Source organism: Salvelinus alpinus, chromosome 8 (genome assembly GCF_045679555.1).
Source record: "Salvelinus alpinus chromosome 8, SLU_Salpinus.1, whole genome shotgun sequence".
Taxonomy (NCBI): domain Eukaryota; kingdom Metazoa; phylum Chordata; class Actinopteri; order Salmoniformes; family Salmonidae; genus Salvelinus; species Salvelinus alpinus.
The window spans coordinates 62,428,220-62,446,618 of record NC_092093.1 but is presented as its reverse complement, the minus strand read 5'-3'; the positions used below and the strand labels follow the sequence as shown (position 1 = coordinate 62,446,618).

Genomic DNA, 18,399 nt, shown 5'->3' with positions numbered 1-18,399 from the left:
TCCACGATATGGCAGAGGTTGAAAAGTCATAACACATATGTTCTCTCAAAAACAGATTATGGTAAATAATATCAAAGGCTGCCCTGAAAACGAATAGTACAGCTCCCACAATCTTCTTATTATCAATGTATTTCAATCAATCATCAGTCATTTGTGTACATGTTGAGTGCCCTTCTCTATAACTATGCTGAAAGTCTGTTGTTCATCTGTTTACAGAGAAATGGTATTGTATTTAGTCACAAATAAATAAAATCCAACAGTTTGCTAAGAGCTACACTGATCAGCTGATAGGTCTGCTGTTAGAACCAGTAAAGGCCACTTTACCATTCTTAGGTAGAGGAATGACTTTGGCTTCCATCCAGGCCTGAGGACAAGCACTTTCCTCTAGGCTCAGATTAAAGATATGACAAATAGGAGTGAATATAGAGTCAGCTACCATCCTCAGTAGCTCTCAGTAGTTTCCTGCCTAAGTTGACCCACTTTGCCAATGAAGTAAACATAATCATACAAATAATTGTCAACATCAAATGGTTTTGTGATGAATAAGTCATCTGATTCAATGAAAATGGAGTTGAATGTCTTTCTGCCCATCATTTCATTTCAAGTACTCCAAAGGTTTTTCCATCATTCTTTATATCAATGATCTTGGCTTCATAATACAGTTTCTTCTTCTTCTTGTTGAGTTTAGTCACATCATTTCTCAATTTGCAGTAAGTCAGATGTGCAGCCAGGCTTAATAGCCAATCATTTTTCCCCATCTCTTTCAACCATACAGTTTTTAAATTCCTCTTCAATCCATGGAGGCTTAACAGTTCTAAGAGTCAGTTTCTTAAAAGGTTTATCAATAATTGGAAGAAGCAATTTCATAAATTCATCAAGTGCAGTGTCTGGATACTCCTTATGAATTACATCAGACCAACACATATTTATTAGGAGAGGAAAGGGGGGGGGGGGGGGTGTCCATAATGTGCTGTTCAAGAGCAGATGAACATCTCATTACACATTCTAGTGTGGATCAAGACAAGCTCACGTATCTGACCTCTGCACCTCACTGAATAGCCCATAACCTGCTAGTGCCTGACACATACAGTGCATTCGGAAAGTATTCAGACCCATTCACTTTTTCCACATTTTGTTACATTACAGCCTTGTTCTAAAATTAATTAAATCAATTTATCTACAAACAATTCCCCATAATGACAGAGAAAACAGTTTTTTTATATGTTTTTGCAATTAAAACTAAAAACAGAAATACCTTATTTACATAAGTATTCAGACCCTTTGTTTCTATGAAACTCGAAATTAAACTCAGGTGCATCCTATTTCCATTGATCATCGTTGAGATGTTTCTACAACTGAATTGGAGTCCATCTGTGGTAAATTCAATTGATTGAACATGATTTGGAAAGGCACACACCTGTCTATATAAGGTCCCACAGTTGACAGTGCATGTCAGAGCAAAAACCAAGCCATGAGGTCAAAGGAATTGTCCGTAGAGCGCCCGGCCAAACTGAGCAATCGGGGGAGAAGGGCCTTAGTCGGGGAGGTCACCAATAACCTGATGGTCACTCTGACAGAGCTCCAGAGTTCCTCTGTGGAGATGGGAGAACCTTCCAGAAGGACAATCATCTCTGCAGCACTCCACCAATCAGGTCTTTATGGTAAAGTGGCCAGACGGAAGCCACTCCTCAGTAAAAGTCACATGACAGCCCGCTTGGAGTTTGCCAAAAGGCTCCTAAAGACTCTCAGACCACGAGAAACAAGATTCTATGGTCTGATGAAACCTTGATTGAACTCTTTGGCCTGAATGCCAAGTATCACGTCTGGAGAAAACCTGGTAACATCCCTACGGTGAAGCATGGTGGTGGCATGCTTCATGGGGATGTTTTTCAGCGGCAGGGACTGGGAGACTAGTCAGGATCGAGGGAAAGATGAACGGAGCAAAGTACAGAGAGATCCTTGATGGAAACCTGCTCTCAGACTGGGGCGAAAGCTCACCGCAGGAGTGGCTTCGAGACAAGTCTCTGAATGTCCTTGAGTGGCACAGCCAGAGCCCGGACTTGAACCCGATTGAACATCTCTGGAGAGACCTGAAAATAGCTGTGCAGCAACGCTCCACATCCAACCTGACAGAGCTTGAGAGGATCTGCAGAGAAGAATGATAGAAACTCCCTAAATACAGGTGTGCCAAGCTTGTAGCGTCATACCCAGAAGACTCAAGGCTGTAATCGCTGCCAAAGGTGCTTCAACAAAGTACTGAGTAAAGGGTCTGAATACTTATGCAAATGTGACATTTCTGGTTTTTATTTGTAATAAATTAGCAAAAATGTCAAAAGACCTGTTTTTGCTTTGTCATTATGGGGTATTGTGTGTAGATTGATGAGGGGGGGAAAACAATTTAATCAATTTTAGAATAAGGCTGTAACGTAACAAAATGTGGAAAAAGTCAAGGGGCCAGAATACTTTTCGAATGCACTGTACATATTTCACAAGGACTAGCCCATAGATTTGTTCTCTCATTTTAGTGTGCACATTTTTGATCCAGCTCAGCACCATCACCCCCAGAAATGGACTGCGCGGTCACCACTGTTTGAAGCCCATAGCAGCATTAGAACACAGGCTGACAGACCTTTGTAACATAGCCGTGTTGACTCAGTCCTTGCTGGGAGAGAGTAGCGGAGATAAAACAGTGGCTCTGTGCTACTGTGACTGCACCAAGACCCTTCAAATAAAAATGTAGGAATCCTTCAGACAGCATATCCACTGCATAGCTTTTTTCTGTTTCATAAAGACAGATTCATATGCAAGAGAGTGTAAGGAGTCAAAATAATGTAGTGATATCTATTCAACAGGCATACATCAGCCCTGTATTGGATCAGCTCTTGGGCATACAGTTGTTTAAACCAAGGCACACACAAAAAGTGTTGGGTTGGAATGTCGGGATTGGAATGTCTTCACTGTCAGCTATATCAGGTCATTAGTTGAATGTGTAGGTAGTGTTGACGAGTAATTGTCACCAGTGGCGTTGAGCGCTGAAACCATGGCAACGGTAAGAGCTAACCAGGGCCCTCAGTGAGACAGAGTAACATCCTGGACACCCCAGGGAGTTTTTATTAATGTGGAACTGGCTCGCCGATTTGGTGCCTCAACCCTCCCAATACCTGAATTCAACAGAGACACAAACCCACAACACATGACTCACACATACATACACACACAGAGACAGGCAGATGCACACACACACACACACACACACACACACACTAGGATGACCTATTATTAATTTACATCTCATTTTCAGCAAGCCCTTTTGTCTCCCAAAGCTGTTATGAATACAGCCAATTAACAGGGAAAATGTAATGTGACTAACTTCACCTCTTGTTGCCCGTCTCTCTGCCCTATAATATAAAATCTCTTCCACAATTCACAAGTCACAAAATTCACCAAGCAGCACTAAAAACAACACATTAGAAGTCATATTTATCATCCTGTATTGATGTCTGTGCACTAGCCTGGTTCTGTGGTTCTGCTGAGAGCTGACAGCCTTTGTGTTTTATGTGGTTCTGTGTTTTATGTGGTTCTGTGTTTTATGTGGTTCTGTGTTTTGTGGTTCTGTGTTTTATGTGGTTCTGTGTTTTATCTGTTCTGTGTTTTATGTTGTTCTGTGTATTATGTTGTTCTGTGTATTATGTTGTTCTGTGTATTATGTTGTTCTGTGTATTATGTGGTTCTGTGTATTCTGGGCTTGAGTGGTAATCAAAGGACATGAACACCAGGCAGAGTGAGAGGCATGCTTTCCCACCAGTAGCCTACCAATCACACATGGCAATGCTGATGACCGAGTGAGTGAGTGAGTGAGTGAGTGGTGACAAACATAATGAGTTGAGTTCACATCAACACATCAAAGGATGGATGAGGCCCTCATGCTGTTCTACAGAGGAGGAAATCATACACATAATTGTATAATAATACACACACAAGTGCATGGAATACACACATATACAGAACCCTGGGATGCTCCAACAATCAACATTATTGTCTTGGGTAAAGCAAACCCATGCACAAACTCAATCAACAAAGGCAAAATCAACAACCAAGCATGCTTAAATTGTAAATGTATAATAAACTGAAGGTTGAAACATTTCAAACTATATCATACTTTGTAGATTTGATTCTAGATCAGGCTTAATAAGTGGTGATAACCCATGTATAGAGAAAGGGGAGCACTACATCCCAATATGGCGAGTGGGTGTGTGGAAAGGAAAGGAGTGGGTGTGTGGAAAGGAAAGGAGGGGGTGTGTGGTGTGTGGAAAGGAGTGGGTGTGTGGTGTGTGGAAAGGAGTGGGTGTGTGGTGTGTGGAAAGGAAAGGAGTGGGTGTGTGGTGTGTGGAAAGGAAAGGAGTGGGTGTGTGGAAAGGAGTGGGTGTGTGGAAAGGAGTGGGGTGTGTGGAAAGGAGTGGGGTGTGTGGAAAGGAAAGGAGTGGGGTGTGTGGAAAGGAAAGGAGTGGGCGTGTGGAAAGGAAAGGAGTGGGCGTGTGGAAAGGAAAGGAGTGGGTGTGTGGAAAGGAAAGGAGTGGGTGTGTGGAAAGGAAAGGAGTGGGTGTGTGGAAAGGAAAGGGTGTGTGGAAAGGAAAGGGTGTGTGGAAAGGAAAGGGTGTGTGGAAAGGAAAGGGTGTGTGGAAAGGAAAGGGTGTGTGGAAAGGAAAGGGTGTGTGGAAAGGAAAGGGTGTGTGGAAAGGAGTGGGTTTGTGGAAAGGAGTGGGTGTGGAAAGCGCTCTGCTATAGGTTAGAGGGTTTTGATTGAGCAGTATTTATCAATGAACACCTTTCCTCTGCCATACATCTGATGCTCTGATTTCCAATGAGTGGGGAACATGTGGTTATTGTTTAGTGACATGCAGATAGAGGCCGAGTGGAGCTGAAAATGTTTCCAAAATTGGATCCATATTCTTATAGATTGTTTAACAGTCGGATTGGGAATGTGTACCTGGATATCGGCAGAGGTAAGGGTGAACATATGAGTGCTGATAAAGATGTTTCACAGGCTGATTATTACATTTGTACCCAAGAGGGATGACTTGAATCATTCTCAGAGTCAAGCCAGTACATAATATTTCTGATGTTGTCAGACCAGTAGTAGAAGTGGATATTGGTTCATCCCTGGCCTCCTTTTGTGCCTTTGAAGGAATATTTAACGTAGCCGAGGGGTTTTCTTATTCCAAATGAATGAGGGAATAACTTGATCTAGATTGTCGAAGAAGGATTTAGAAAAACTGGAACACATTGAAATAGGTGGACAAACCACAACATTCATTTTCACAATATTTACGCGTGCAGATAGCGAATGAGGGAGAAGCGACCAAAGCTCAAAGTCAAGTTTAGTATGTTCTAATTGCTTTGTAAAGTTCGCAAAGTCTTTAAAATGGCGGGAAGTGAAACACCCAAATGTGTGAATTTGCTTGTGACCCATTTGAATGGAAGTGTAGCCAAACTGTTGGCGCCATCACACAGGAGAATACAAAACATTTCACATTTATGCAGATTCAGTTTATACCCAGATATTTTCACAAAGGTTTCAAGAGTATTCAAAACCATTGGTGCCGATAACATTGGCTCAGAGATAAATAAAAGAATATCATCAGCATAAAGTGAGATTTTGTGTTCGAGACATCCTCTCCACTACCTTACTGCTACGTAGAGCGATGGCTAGTGGCTCTATGGCTTTAGAAAAAAGGAGTGGAGACATCGAACAGCCCTGCCTAGTGGAACGTTGTAAAGGAAAGTATTCAGAAAGGATGCTGTTAGTTCAAATTGAAGCCAGTGGAGATTTGTATATTACTTTTACCCATGAAATAAATGCATCGCCAAAACCAAAGGCATTTAATTCTTGCGTGTCAACAATAAATAAAAAAAGACTGTCAGGTTGGTTATAGAAGGTAAGACAGTCTCAAGGCGAAGTGCTAGGATTTTAGAAGCGAAATAGGCCTGTAGGATGTACACTCAAGGGGATCCTTATCTTTCTTTAGAATGATTGATATAGTGGCTTGGTAAAAAGTCTGGGGTAGAGATTTCGTATCAAAGGAGTGGGAGAAGGCTGAGGCTAAAATCAACACGATCTGTTTAGCAAATATCTTAAAAGATTCAGCTGGGGGCCTCCCGAGTGGCGCTAAGGTCTAAGACACTGCATCGCAGTGCTAGCTGTGCCAATACATATTCTGGGTTCGAGTCCTGGCTCCGTCGGCAGGGATGTCCTTGTCCCATCGCGCACTAGCGACTCCTGTGGCGGCGCCAGGTGTACGGTGTTTCCTCCGACACAATGGTGCGGCTGGCCTCCGGGTTAAGTGGTCATTGTGTCAAGAAGCAGAGTTGCAGCGATGAGACAAGATGTAACTACTGTTAGGTTCTTATTTTTCAGAGTAAATAACTCACGGACACTAGAGAACTCACGGACACCAAGTTTAATTCTTCCTAAACGGTTGACACAGCTGTATTCAGACAAAAAAACATTACACACAAGCACTACTATTTAACCCTTTCTCCTAGGCTGAGTCTCCTCCTCCACAACTGAACAGCCAATGCATCTCTTTTACTAGACAGAATCTTAGTGATATCTGTTCTTCCTCACTTCATCTAACCTGACCTCTACCCCAAAGTGCTCACTCCTCAAGGCTGTCATGGTTATTGATACCAGACTGTGTCTCTTCTCCTCTCAGAGGATCCCTGATGGCTAACAATAACATATCCTGACATAATGTAAACATTATACATTACCCTCTCTCCCTCAGTGACATATCCTGACAATGTAAACGTTATACATTACCCTCTCTCCCTCAGTGACATATCCTGACTATGTAAACGTTATACATTACCCTCTCTCCCTCAGTGACATATCCTGACATTATGTAAACATTATACATTACCCTCTCTCCCTCAGTGACATATCCTGACATAATGTAAACGTTATACATTACCGTCTCTCCCTCAGTGACATATCCTGACATTATGTAAACGTTATACATTACCCTCTCTCCCTCAGTAACATATCCTGACATAATGTAAACATTATACATTACCGTCTCTCCCTCAGTGACATATCCTGACATAATGTAAACGTTATACATTACCGTCTCTCCCTCAGTGACATATCCTGACATTATGTAAACGTTATACATTACCCTCTCTCCCTCAGTAACATATCCTGACATAATGTAAACATTATACATTACCGTCTCTCCCTCAGTGACATATCCTGACATTATGTAAATGTTATACATTACCCTCTCTCCCTCAGTGACATTGTTAGTTTCTAAGATCTCCACCCGTCTCCCCTTATCAATGCCTGCAACATGTAATCGCTTCCCTGCACTCAACACATTTCAAGCGTAGTTGCACCCACTATATACCTTCCTCCTATAACCCTTAACTTCTGGTGTAGACCCTCTAAACCTCAGCACTCCAATATTGATATGATTAAGTATATTTCATATTCTCCGAACCCAACACTACCAATTAGATACCACGAAATTGGGGAGAAAAATACAAATAAAGATTCAGCTGAGAATTCTGTTTTTAAGCATGAGGATGAGTCGTATATCACTGTTATTTTTAATTTCAGTTGTAAAACTGACAATGGTTTATTTTTTATACAAATGATAGATGATGGGTGTACTGTTGTTGATATTGGCTACTAGGTAGCTACTTCCCACGCCGTTGCCGGATAGTAGTATTTGTCAAGCGGGAGCGAAGGGTACCCGGTGTTGTTGTCGTTCATGCCCTCCCCATTGAGTATTAGACTGTATTAGAGGTCGACCGATTAGGATTTTTCAACGCCGATACCGATTATTGGAGGACCAAAAAAAGCCGACACCGATTAATCGGACGATTTTTATATATATATTTGTAATAATGACAATTACAACAATACTAAATTAACACTTATTTTAACTTAATATATATATACAGTGGGGAGAACAAGTATTTGATACACTGCCGATTTTGCAGGTTTTCCTACTTACAAAGCATGTAGAGGTCTGTAATTTTTATCATAGGTACACTTCAACTGTGAGAGACGGAATCTAAAACAAAAATCCCGAAAATCACATTGTATGATTTTTAAGTAATTAATTAGCATTTTATTGCAAGACATAAGTATTTGATACATCAGAAAAGCAGAACTTAATATTTGGTACTGAATCCTTTGTTTGCAATTACAGAGATCATACGTTTCCTGTAGTTCTTGACCAGGTTTGCACACACTGCAGCATGGATTTTGGCCCACTCCTCCATACAGACCTTCTCCAGATCCTTCAGGTTTCGGGGCTGTCGCTGGGCAATACGGACTTTCAGCTCCCTCCAAAGATTTTCTATTGGGTTCAGGTCTGGAGACTGGCTAGGCCACTCCAGGACCTTGAGATACTTCTTACGGAGCCACTCCTTAGTTGCCCTGGCTGTGTGTTTCGGGTCGTTGTCATGCTGGAAGACCCAGCCACGACCCATCATCAATGCTCTTACTGAGGGAAGGAGGTTGTTGGCTAAGATCTCGCAATACATGGCCCCATCCATCCTCCCCTCAATACGGTGCAGTCGTCCTGTCCCCTTTGCAGAAAAGCATCCCCAAAGAATGATGTTTCCACCTCCATGCTTCACGGTTGGGATGGTGTTCTTGGGGTTGTACTCATCCTTCTTCTTCCTCCAAACACGGCGAGTGGAGTTTAGACCAAAAAGCTCTATTTTTGAATCATCAGACCACATGACCTTCTCCCATTCCTCCTCTGGATCATCCAGATGGTCATTGGCAAACTTCAGACGGGCCTGGACATGCGCCTGCTTGAGCAGGGGGACCTTGTGTGCGCTGCAGGATTTTAATCCATGACGGCGTAGTGTGTTACTAATGGTTTTCTTTGAGACTGTGGTCCCAGCTCTCTTCAGGTCATTGACCAGGTCCTGCCGTGTAGTTCTGGGCTGATCCCTCACCTTCCTCATGATCATTGATGCCCCACGAGGTGAGATCTTGCATGGAGCCCCAGACCGAGGGTGATTGACCATCATCTTGAACTTCTTCTATTTTCTTCTATTTTCTAATAATTGCGCCAACAGTTGTTGCCTTCTCACCAAGCTGCTTGCCTATTGTCCTGTAGCCCATCCCAGCCTTGTGCAGGTCTACAATTTTATCCTTGATGTCCTTACACAGCTCTCTGGTCTTGGCCATTGTGAAGAGGTTGGAGTCTGTTTGATTGAGTGTGTGGACAGGTGTCTTTTATACAGGTAACGAGTTCAAACAGGTGCAGTTAATACAGGTAATGAGTGGAGAACAGGAGGGCTTCTTAAAGAAAAACTAACAGGTCTGTGAGAGCCGGAATTCTTACTGGTTGGTAGGTGATCAAATACTTATGTCATGCAATAAAATGCAAATGAATTACTTAAAAATCATACAATGTGATTTTCTGGATTTTTGTTTTAGATTCCGTCTCTCACAGTTGAAGTGTACCTATGATAAAAATTACAGACCTCTACATGCTTTGTAAGTAGGAAAACCTGCAAAATCGGCAGTGTATCAAATACTTGTTCTCCCCACTGTATATATCAATAAAATCAATTTAGTCTGAAATAAATAATGAAACATGTTCAATTTGGTTTAAATAATGCAAAAACAAAGTGTTGGAGAAGAAAGTAAAAGTGCAACATGTGCCATGTAGAAAAGCAACGTTTAAGTTCCTTGCTCAGAACATATGAAAGCTGGTGGTTCCTTTTAACATGAGTCTTCAATATTCCCAGGTAAAAAGTTTTAGGTTGTAGTTATTATAGGACTATTTCTCTCTATACCATTTGTATTTCATATACGTTTGACTATTGGATGTTCTAATAGGTACTTTAGTATTGCCAGCCTAATCTCGGGAGTTGATAGGCATGAAGTCATAAACAGCACAATGCTTGAAGCACAGCGAAGAGCTGCTGGCAAATGCAGTAAAGTGCTGTTTGAATGAATGCTTACGAGCCTGCTGCTGCCTACCATCGCTCAGTCAGACTACTCTATCAAATCATAGAGACTTAATTATAATATCACACAGAAATACGAGCCGTAGGTCATTAATATGGTCAAATCCGGAAACTATCATTTCGAAAACAAAATGTTTATTCTTTCAGTGAAATACGGAACCGTTCCGATATTTTATCTAACGGGTGGCATCCCTCAGTCTAAATATTGCTGTTACATTGCACAACCATCAATGTTATGTCATAATTATGTACAATTCTAGCAAATTTATTACGGTCTTTGTTAGGAATAAATGGTCGTCGCACAGTTCACAACGAGCCAGGCGGCCCAAACTGCTGCATATACCCTGAATCTGCTTGCACAGAACGCAAGAGAAGTGACGCAATTTCCCTAGTTAAAATAAATTCATGTTAGCAGGCAATATTAACTAAATATGCAGGTTTAAAAATATATACTTGCGTATTGATTTTAAGAAAGGCATTGATGTTTATGGTTAGGTACAAATTGGTGCAAAAACAGTGTTTTTTCGCGAATGCACTTGTTAAATCACCCGTTTGGAGAAGTAGGCTATGATTCAATGATAAATTAACAGGCAACGCATCGATTATATGCAACGCAGGACAAGCTAGTTAAACTAGTAATATCATCAACCATGTGTAGTTAACTAGTGATTATGTTAAGATTGATTGTTTTTTATAAGATACGTTTAATGCTAGCTAGCACCTTACCTTGGCTCATTGCTGCACTCGCATAACAGGTAGTCAGCCTGCCACGCAGTCTCCTCGTGGAGTGCAATGTAATCGGCCATAATCGGTGTCCAAAAATGCCGATTACCGATTGTTATGAATACTTGAAATCGGCACTAATTAAATCGGCCATTCCGATGAATCGGTCGACCTCTAGACTGTATGTATGTGTCAAGGTGACATCTAGATGGTTATTAGTTATTTCTTGTGTAGGCTGCTATCCTACTTGAAATAAAATCATGGGAGGATATTAAACCCTGACAGTCAGTCCACCCCATCTAAGCACAGCTAGAATACAATACTATCTATTCTCTGCGGAGACTAGGTCATATTTGTACCCATGCAAAATTAGCTCCTGCTATGGGAATAGCATATCAAATATATAAACTTCTCAGTAGTGTAAACCAATCCCTTTAGTAAACTAGGCCTCTAGAATGTCAGCCCAGGCCCCAGCCCTGCAGTCATCTCTCCATGCTATCTAAGTACGAGTGAGATTTGTCTGTACAGCCGCTTCGTCCCCAGTATAAAAGAAGGACAGTCATGCTCTTTAACACCCCCTCAGGCTGTCACTCTGTCAAACAGAATGTCAGTGTAAAGAGGGCTTATAACTCCCTGGTTTTATTTGATGTATTAGGATCCCCATTAGTCGACGCCAATGGCAACAGCTAGTCTTACTGGGGTCTGACACATAACGAAAAAGACATTACAGACAAAATCATTCATTTACATACATTTAAAAACATTAACATGCAGTGTGTGTGTGTGTGTGTGTGTATCTATCAGTTACACATACATGTCAGTACATACACAGAACAAGTGGCTCACATGGGGAGAGGCGTTGTTCCATGAGGTGTTGCTTTATTAGGTTTTTTAAAAACCTGTCAAACAATGTCAATGTAAAGACTGAGCCTCCCTGTACACCAGTCTCACTGCCTGGACTCACTAGGTGTGGATGGAACGGGTATTACCACTAGTTATAATACCCTGCACAAAGGAAAACATATACTCACAAAGATACAAACAGACAAACAGATACACACATGAACTACCCCTTAAACTGGAAACTGATATTATTCACCTACACAATACCTGCTGTCCTCTCCCTGGCCAATTGAGAACCAGAACGCTTCCCGAAATTCATAAACAACATCAAACTCATTGGTCTCCACTGACACTTAATATGCTTTAGATAATGGTAGGGCCTTAGCGACAGTCTAACAGCAAGCAGGGTAGATTTTTAAATAGGATGTACTTCACAACAGCAGTTACTGTGCTGCTAAGGATAGCAGACTTGTTTACATTGAATAGAGAGTGGGCAAACCAGGCAAACCCTCTCTCTGATACACAATATCACACACACTGGCTGTAAACAATGGATGAGAGGGTTACAGAGGTTGATCTGTTTAGTAAGTTGACCCTACCTTCCCTGACCTGATAGCACAACCACATTATAAACACCTCTGTTCATACTGTACATTCTGCATTTTTCCTGAGAGAAACAGAGGGTCTGTTATGACAGGAGCACAACAGAACAGACCACATTTCCTGAGAGAAACAGAGGGTCTGTTATGACGGGAGCACAACAGAACAGACCACATTTCCTGAGAGAAACAGAGGGTCTGTTATGACGGGAGCACAACAGAACAGACCACATTTACTGAGAGAAACAGAGGGTCTGTTATGACGGGAGCACAACAGAACAGACCACATTTCCTGAGAGAAACAGCCTTCCTCAGATGACAGGCTTGTCACAGACACTGCAATGAACACACCCCACTCAGAACTATGTGCTGGCTACTTGATAGTTAAGGATTGTATTGAATGTCTGATACAACAACTGCCTGACAACAGGGGGCTGACCAGTGGCCACAGTAAGAAACAAACTAAAAGTGTCTCTCTTCTCATGATTTGCAATGACTGCAGACTCAAGAAACTCAAGCTAAAAAGACAAAGTCCGGTTTAAAAGCCAATCCTCCTTTATTCAATGGGTATTGGAAGGTTTATTTGGGAGCAAGCTCACGCAGATGAGCAGTTTGATGATGCGTACAAGCTGGCACACAGCGATGCCACGGCTGGAAGGCTACAATCTATTTCTATGGGCTGACTACTTCACCTGGAAAAGGATTCCTGCTGACTCAAGCTGTTTGATCAACACCACTAATTCAATAAGCAGCCCCAGCCCTGGCAGTGAGACACACACACACACACACACACACACACACGGAAGACGGGAGGAGGATAGGGGGAAGGAAGGACATAACCTCCTACCATAGACAGGTCAGGACACAGCAGACTGTTTTCTCATGTTCTACAGGTCAATCTCATTCTCAGGTTCAGTCACCTGAGCTGTGTGTGTGGGTGTGAGAGCATCCATCTCCTGCAGTGGCATTTCCATATCAAAGGCATTCCACCCATCTGAATCTGGCATGAATCCAATACAGATTGAAACACCCAAGACAAGGCGGCGGCACCTCTCTCTCGCTCTCTTCTCTCGCTCTCTCTTCTCGCTCTCTCTTCTCGCTCTCTCTTCTCGCTCTCTCTTCTCGCTCTCTCTGTGTGTATATAAACACAGCATTCATTCAACTCTGCTTCACTTGCCTCACTAATCCAGTGATTCTTCCCTCCCCCCAAGGCTACAAAGATCAATACACAGCATATTGGACAGAATAGTGTTGCTATAAAGGCTGCCTGGTAGGGAAGGAGATATTTAAAACGTAAAGCCAGTGAAATGTAGACACACTAATAACACTAAGTGCCATAAGAACAGTTTATCTGGGCATTGAGCCCCAAAAACACAAGAAAGAGGCTTGACAGCCCCCATCTCAGATTGTTCTGAAAATGTTTCTGTTAGAAACAGATAAGATTAGCATTCCTGCAACATTGTTTTGTTTAAAATCTAATTTGATCTCTGAGAAATTAGGCTAATCGATTGCACCCAAACTGGCCACTTTAATTTATAGGATTTATATACTATTCAATAAATATATTACCTACAGTAACATCCGATTTGGACCAAACGTTTTTTCGAACAATGTGTTAAACATGAGGAATCCAAAGAAATGTTCAAGCCACCCACGGATCCCCCCACGCCCCACACCAATCCCACCCAAACAGCCAGTATAGAGTATCAGTTCTCTGACAAGTAGTATGGAGCTGCTCCTTAGTTTGTAAACAACATCTCATTCTCAACCACACACTAACACAACAACCTGCTGAGCCACTGTCAGCAACTTGCTTTGTTATCAGGAGAATACTTTGCATTTCAAAAGCCACTGCCTTCAAAGACGAGTCTGGTCAGTGATATTGGACTGCCTGTGTACATCTCTTCCTATGTGGCCTTCTAACTGAAGAAAACCTGAACGTCAGTGATGAGGTTGTCAAGTGGGACTGAACACACACTGGAGCCTCCCGAGTGGCGCAGCGGTCTAAGGCACTGAGCCCTAAAAACACAAGAAAGAGGCTTGACAGCCACCATCTCAGATTGTTCTGAAGATGTTTCTGTTAGAAACAGATAAGATTAGCATTCCTGCAACATTGTTTTGTTTAAAATCTAATTTCATCTCTGAGCCAGGGTCTGTAGTGACGCCTCTAGCACTGATATACTGCTGTATCACAACCGGTCGTGATCGGGAGTCCCATAGGACGGGTTAGGGGGAGGGTTTGCCGGGGTAGGCCGCCATTGTAAATAAGAATTTGTTCTTAACCGACTTGCCTAGTTGAATAAAGGTAAAAAAATTAATATTAATAAAACAAACAAATGTGTGCGCACACACATGCAGATCAGTCTCTCTCAGTTGCTCTGTAACCACTGGCCCAGGGTCAGATACACTATATATACACAAAACTATGTGTTTGTCTCCATTGACAAACATTGGCCGTAGAATGGCCTTACTGAAGAGCTCAGTGACTTTCAAAGTAGCACCGTCATAGGATGCCACCTTTCCAACAAGTCAGTTTGTCACAAGTCAAATGTCTGCCCTGCCCTGCTAGTGCTGCCCCCGAGTTCCAAACTGCCTCTGGAAGCAACGTCAGCACAAGAACTGTTTGTCGGGAGCTTCATGAAATGGGTTCCCATGGCCGAGTACACAAGCCTAATGTCACCATGCGCAATGCCAAGCGTCGGATGGAGTGGTGTGAAGCTCACCGCCATCGGAATCTGGAGCAGTGGAAACGTGTTCTCTGGAGTGATGAATCACACTTCACCATCTGGCAGTCCGACGGCCAAATCGGGGTTTGGCGGATGCCAGAAGGCCACTACCTGTCCGAATGCATAGTGCCAACTATAAAGTTTGGTGGAAGAGAAATAATGGTCTGGGGCTGTTTTTCATGGTTCGAGCTAGGCCCCTTAGTTCCAGTGAAGGGAAATCTTAACCCTACAGCATATAATGACATTCTAGACAATTCTCTGCTTCCAACTTTGTGGCAACAGTTTGGGGAAGGCCCTTTCCTGTTTTAGCATGACAATGCCCAATGCACAAAACGAGGCCCATTCAGAAATGGTTTGTCGAGATCGGTGTGGAAGCGCTTGACTGGCCTGCACAGAGCCCTGACCTCAAGCCCATTGAACACCTTTGGGATAAATTGGCTGTAGAATGGCTTGAAAGAGCCACTAACCTAGCTAAGCGGCTAACGTTGGCCATCAAGCTAACAAGTTTTCCAATGGAGCCTCTTTGTCTGTACGGTTCCAGCACTGTAGGAGCTGTATCTACTACGCTTTGTTTCAGGACAAACTGGATCACTCAGAGTTCCAATGCGGCAATTGATTGCTTGTCGAGGATTATAGACTTGAGGTGGCTTCCTTGATCACGCAAGTCACCAGCGTATGTAAGAGACTGGAGAAAACGCAGAGTGGAATGTTTACCTTTTCTACGCTGGAAGGCGTTTGCGCATGTTGGATGCATCTCCGTCTTGTCGTTTGTCGTTATCCGACTGGCCGGTGTTGCCTGGAGTTCATTCGCCAGGGGAGCCACCTCCTGCCTCTCCTCCCCCATCTGATAGCGGAGTCTAAGGAGCACAGCAAGAGGAGCATGGCAATCAATGATGGTCGCATGTCACGAGCCATGGAAGACGAACATAGCGGCCTCCCGCAAAGCAGTCTACAATGTCAACGAGAGGGCCGGAGCGAATACAAACAACGAATAGTTTCGCCACCCTGGAGCTTGATCAACCTGCACCTTCGTCGCTGGGGGTAACTGTGTCTGGAGCTTGATCAACCTGCACCTTCGTCGCTGGGGGTAACTGTGTCTGGAGCTTGATCAACCTGCACCTTCGTCGCTGGGGGTAACTGTGTCTGGAGCTTGATCAACCTGCACCTTCGTCGCTGGGGGTAACTGTGTCTTGAGCTTGATCAACCTGCACCTTCGTTGCTGGGGGTAACTGTGTCTGCGGCCGCTGTACCTACTCCTACTCCTTCCCCTATGATTTCCAAGTCGAAGTCAGCAACCTTCCGTCCCTGCTCTGGATTGAGCGGGGCTTCTCCATCTGTCGGAGGCCTGCACCATCTGTCGGAGGCCTGCACCATCTGTCGGAGGCCTGCACCATCTGTCGGAGGCCTGCACCATCTGTCGGAGGCCTGCACCATCTGTCGGAGGCCTTCTCCATCTGTCGGAGGCCTTCTCCATCTGTCGGAGGCCTGCACCATCTGTCGGAGGCCTTCTCGATCTGTCGGAGGCCTGCACCATCTGTCGGAGGCCTGCACCATCCTGTGAAGCGTGGGAGTGGGTGGATTTTCTCGTCCTTCTCGCCAGCTGTGATTTTGGGCAGCGCCATGGTAAGAAATGTGACTGTTCCTGGTGCAAAAACAATGTCCTATCCCAGGAGCTTAGGTAAATGACATTACTAAGCTGCTCCCGAATGTCCTACGCCAGGACATGGACATTGATTCTATCGTAGTCCATGTGGGTTTTAATGACATTATGAAGGGCAGCTCTGAACAGTTGAAACTGGATTTTAAAGAGCTGATTGACTCTCTGCTAGACACTAATAAAATAACCATCATATCGTGGCCCTGTGCCCTCTCTGAATCATGGCATTGAAAGCTTTAGCAAGATTCTCTCTCTTCACAACTGGCTACGTGATTATAGTAGCTTAATGGGTGTAACTTTTGTTGACAATTTCTATACCTTTTGGAAACAAAACACGTTTTATAAAGGAGGTTGGGATCCACCCAAAGCATTTGGGTTCCTGGATCCTTTCACAGCATTATAAGGCTGCGTTGAGACAATGATTTATCAATGACCCAAGCCCAGCTCAGTTAATCCCTACCATTGTGTCGCTGAGTCATCACAAGGCTTTAGCAAATGTACATTACACCAGGGGCATTGGTAGACACAATGTAAGTAACCTAATTTATGTCCCTCTAACTGCCCTGAATGCCTCTGCTGATCCTAAAGCTTTAGTATGCAGCAATCATGTGCCTATAAACCAGATGTATGCTGTTAGCACTGAGGCAATGTGCCCTAGTAGGAAGTCCACTGTGTGCAGCTCACCCTGCACTAACATAAATAACATGAGAATATCTGCTTCTGCTAAGCTTCCCAGTAAAGCAATGAAAACAAGTAAGCATCCCAGAAAAGTGCTCAAAATAGCCCACGTCAACATATGTAGCTTAAGAAACAAAAATGAATAACTTGCTAGTAACAGATGACATTCTTATTCTGACCATCTCTGAAACTCACTTAGATAATACCTTTGATGATACAGTGGTAGTAATACAAGGTTATAACATTTACAGACAATACAGAAATGCCAGTTGTGGAGGTGTTGCTGTTTATATTATGAACCAGATGTCTGTAAAGATTAGAGGGGATCTCATGTTAAATACTGTTGAAGTAATATGGCTACAGGTTCATCTGCATCACCTAAAGCCCATTCTGGTGGGAAGCTGCTATAGACCACCAAGTGCTAACAGTCAGTATCTGGATAACATGTGTGAAATGCTTGATAACATATATGTGATATCAACAGAGAGGTATATTTTCTGGGGGATTTAAATATTGATTGGCTTTCATCAAGCTGCCAACTCAAGAAAAAGCTTCAAACTGTAACCTGTGCCTGCAACCTGGTTCAGGTTATCAGTCAACCTACCAGGGTAGTTACAAACAGCACAGGAATGAAATCATCAACATCTATTGATCACATCTTTACTAATGCTGTAGAAACGTGCTTGAAAGCAGTATTCAGATCCAACGGATGTAGTGATCACAATATAGTAGCCATATCTAGGAAAACCAAAGTTCCAAAGGCTGGGCCTAATATAGTGTATAAGAGGTCATACAATACGTTTTGTAGTGATTCCTATGTTGTTGATGTAAAGAATATTTGTTGGTCCGTGAGGTGTAATGAGAAGCAAACAGATGTTGCACTTGACACACTTATGAAATTGCTTATCCCAGTTACTAATAAGCATGCACCCATTTAGAGTAAAGTAAAGCCAGTGTGTCTATGAGTAAAGCCAGTGTGTCTATGAGTAAAGCCAGTGTGTCTATGAGTAAAGCCAGTGTGTCTATGAGTAAAGCCAGTGTGTCTATGAGTAAAGCCAGTGTGTCTATGAGTAAAGCCAGTGTGTCTATGAGTAAAGCCAGTGTGTCTATGAGTAAAGCCAGTGTGTCTATGAGTAAAGCCAGTGTGTCTATGAGTAAAGCCAGTGTGTCTATGAGT

The 18,399-nt window shown here is 43.0% G+C and overlaps 1 protein-coding gene across 9 annotated transcripts in view; it reads right to left on the bottom strand.

The window, feature by feature from the left end:
* LOC139583408 (brefeldin A-inhibited guanine nucleotide-exchange protein 1-like) overlaps positions 1 to 18,399 on the bottom strand; it is a 115,435-nt gene that overhangs the window by 73,796 nt on the left and 23,240 nt on the right. For 5 of the 9 annotated variants that reach the window (XM_071414462.1, XM_071414468.1, XM_071414463.1 and 2 more), the window contains exon 1: positions 15,602 to 15,746. The exons of the other annotated variants lie outside the window; for them this stretch is intronic. In XM_071414462.1, the coding sequence (XP_071270563.1) occupies positions 15,602 to 15,731 (130 nt within the window). In that variant the 5' untranslated portion in view covers positions 15,732 to 15,746. Of the gene's footprint in view, positions 1 to 15,601; positions 15,747 to 18,399 lie in introns of those variants that run through there. 9 annotated transcript variants of the gene reach the window in all.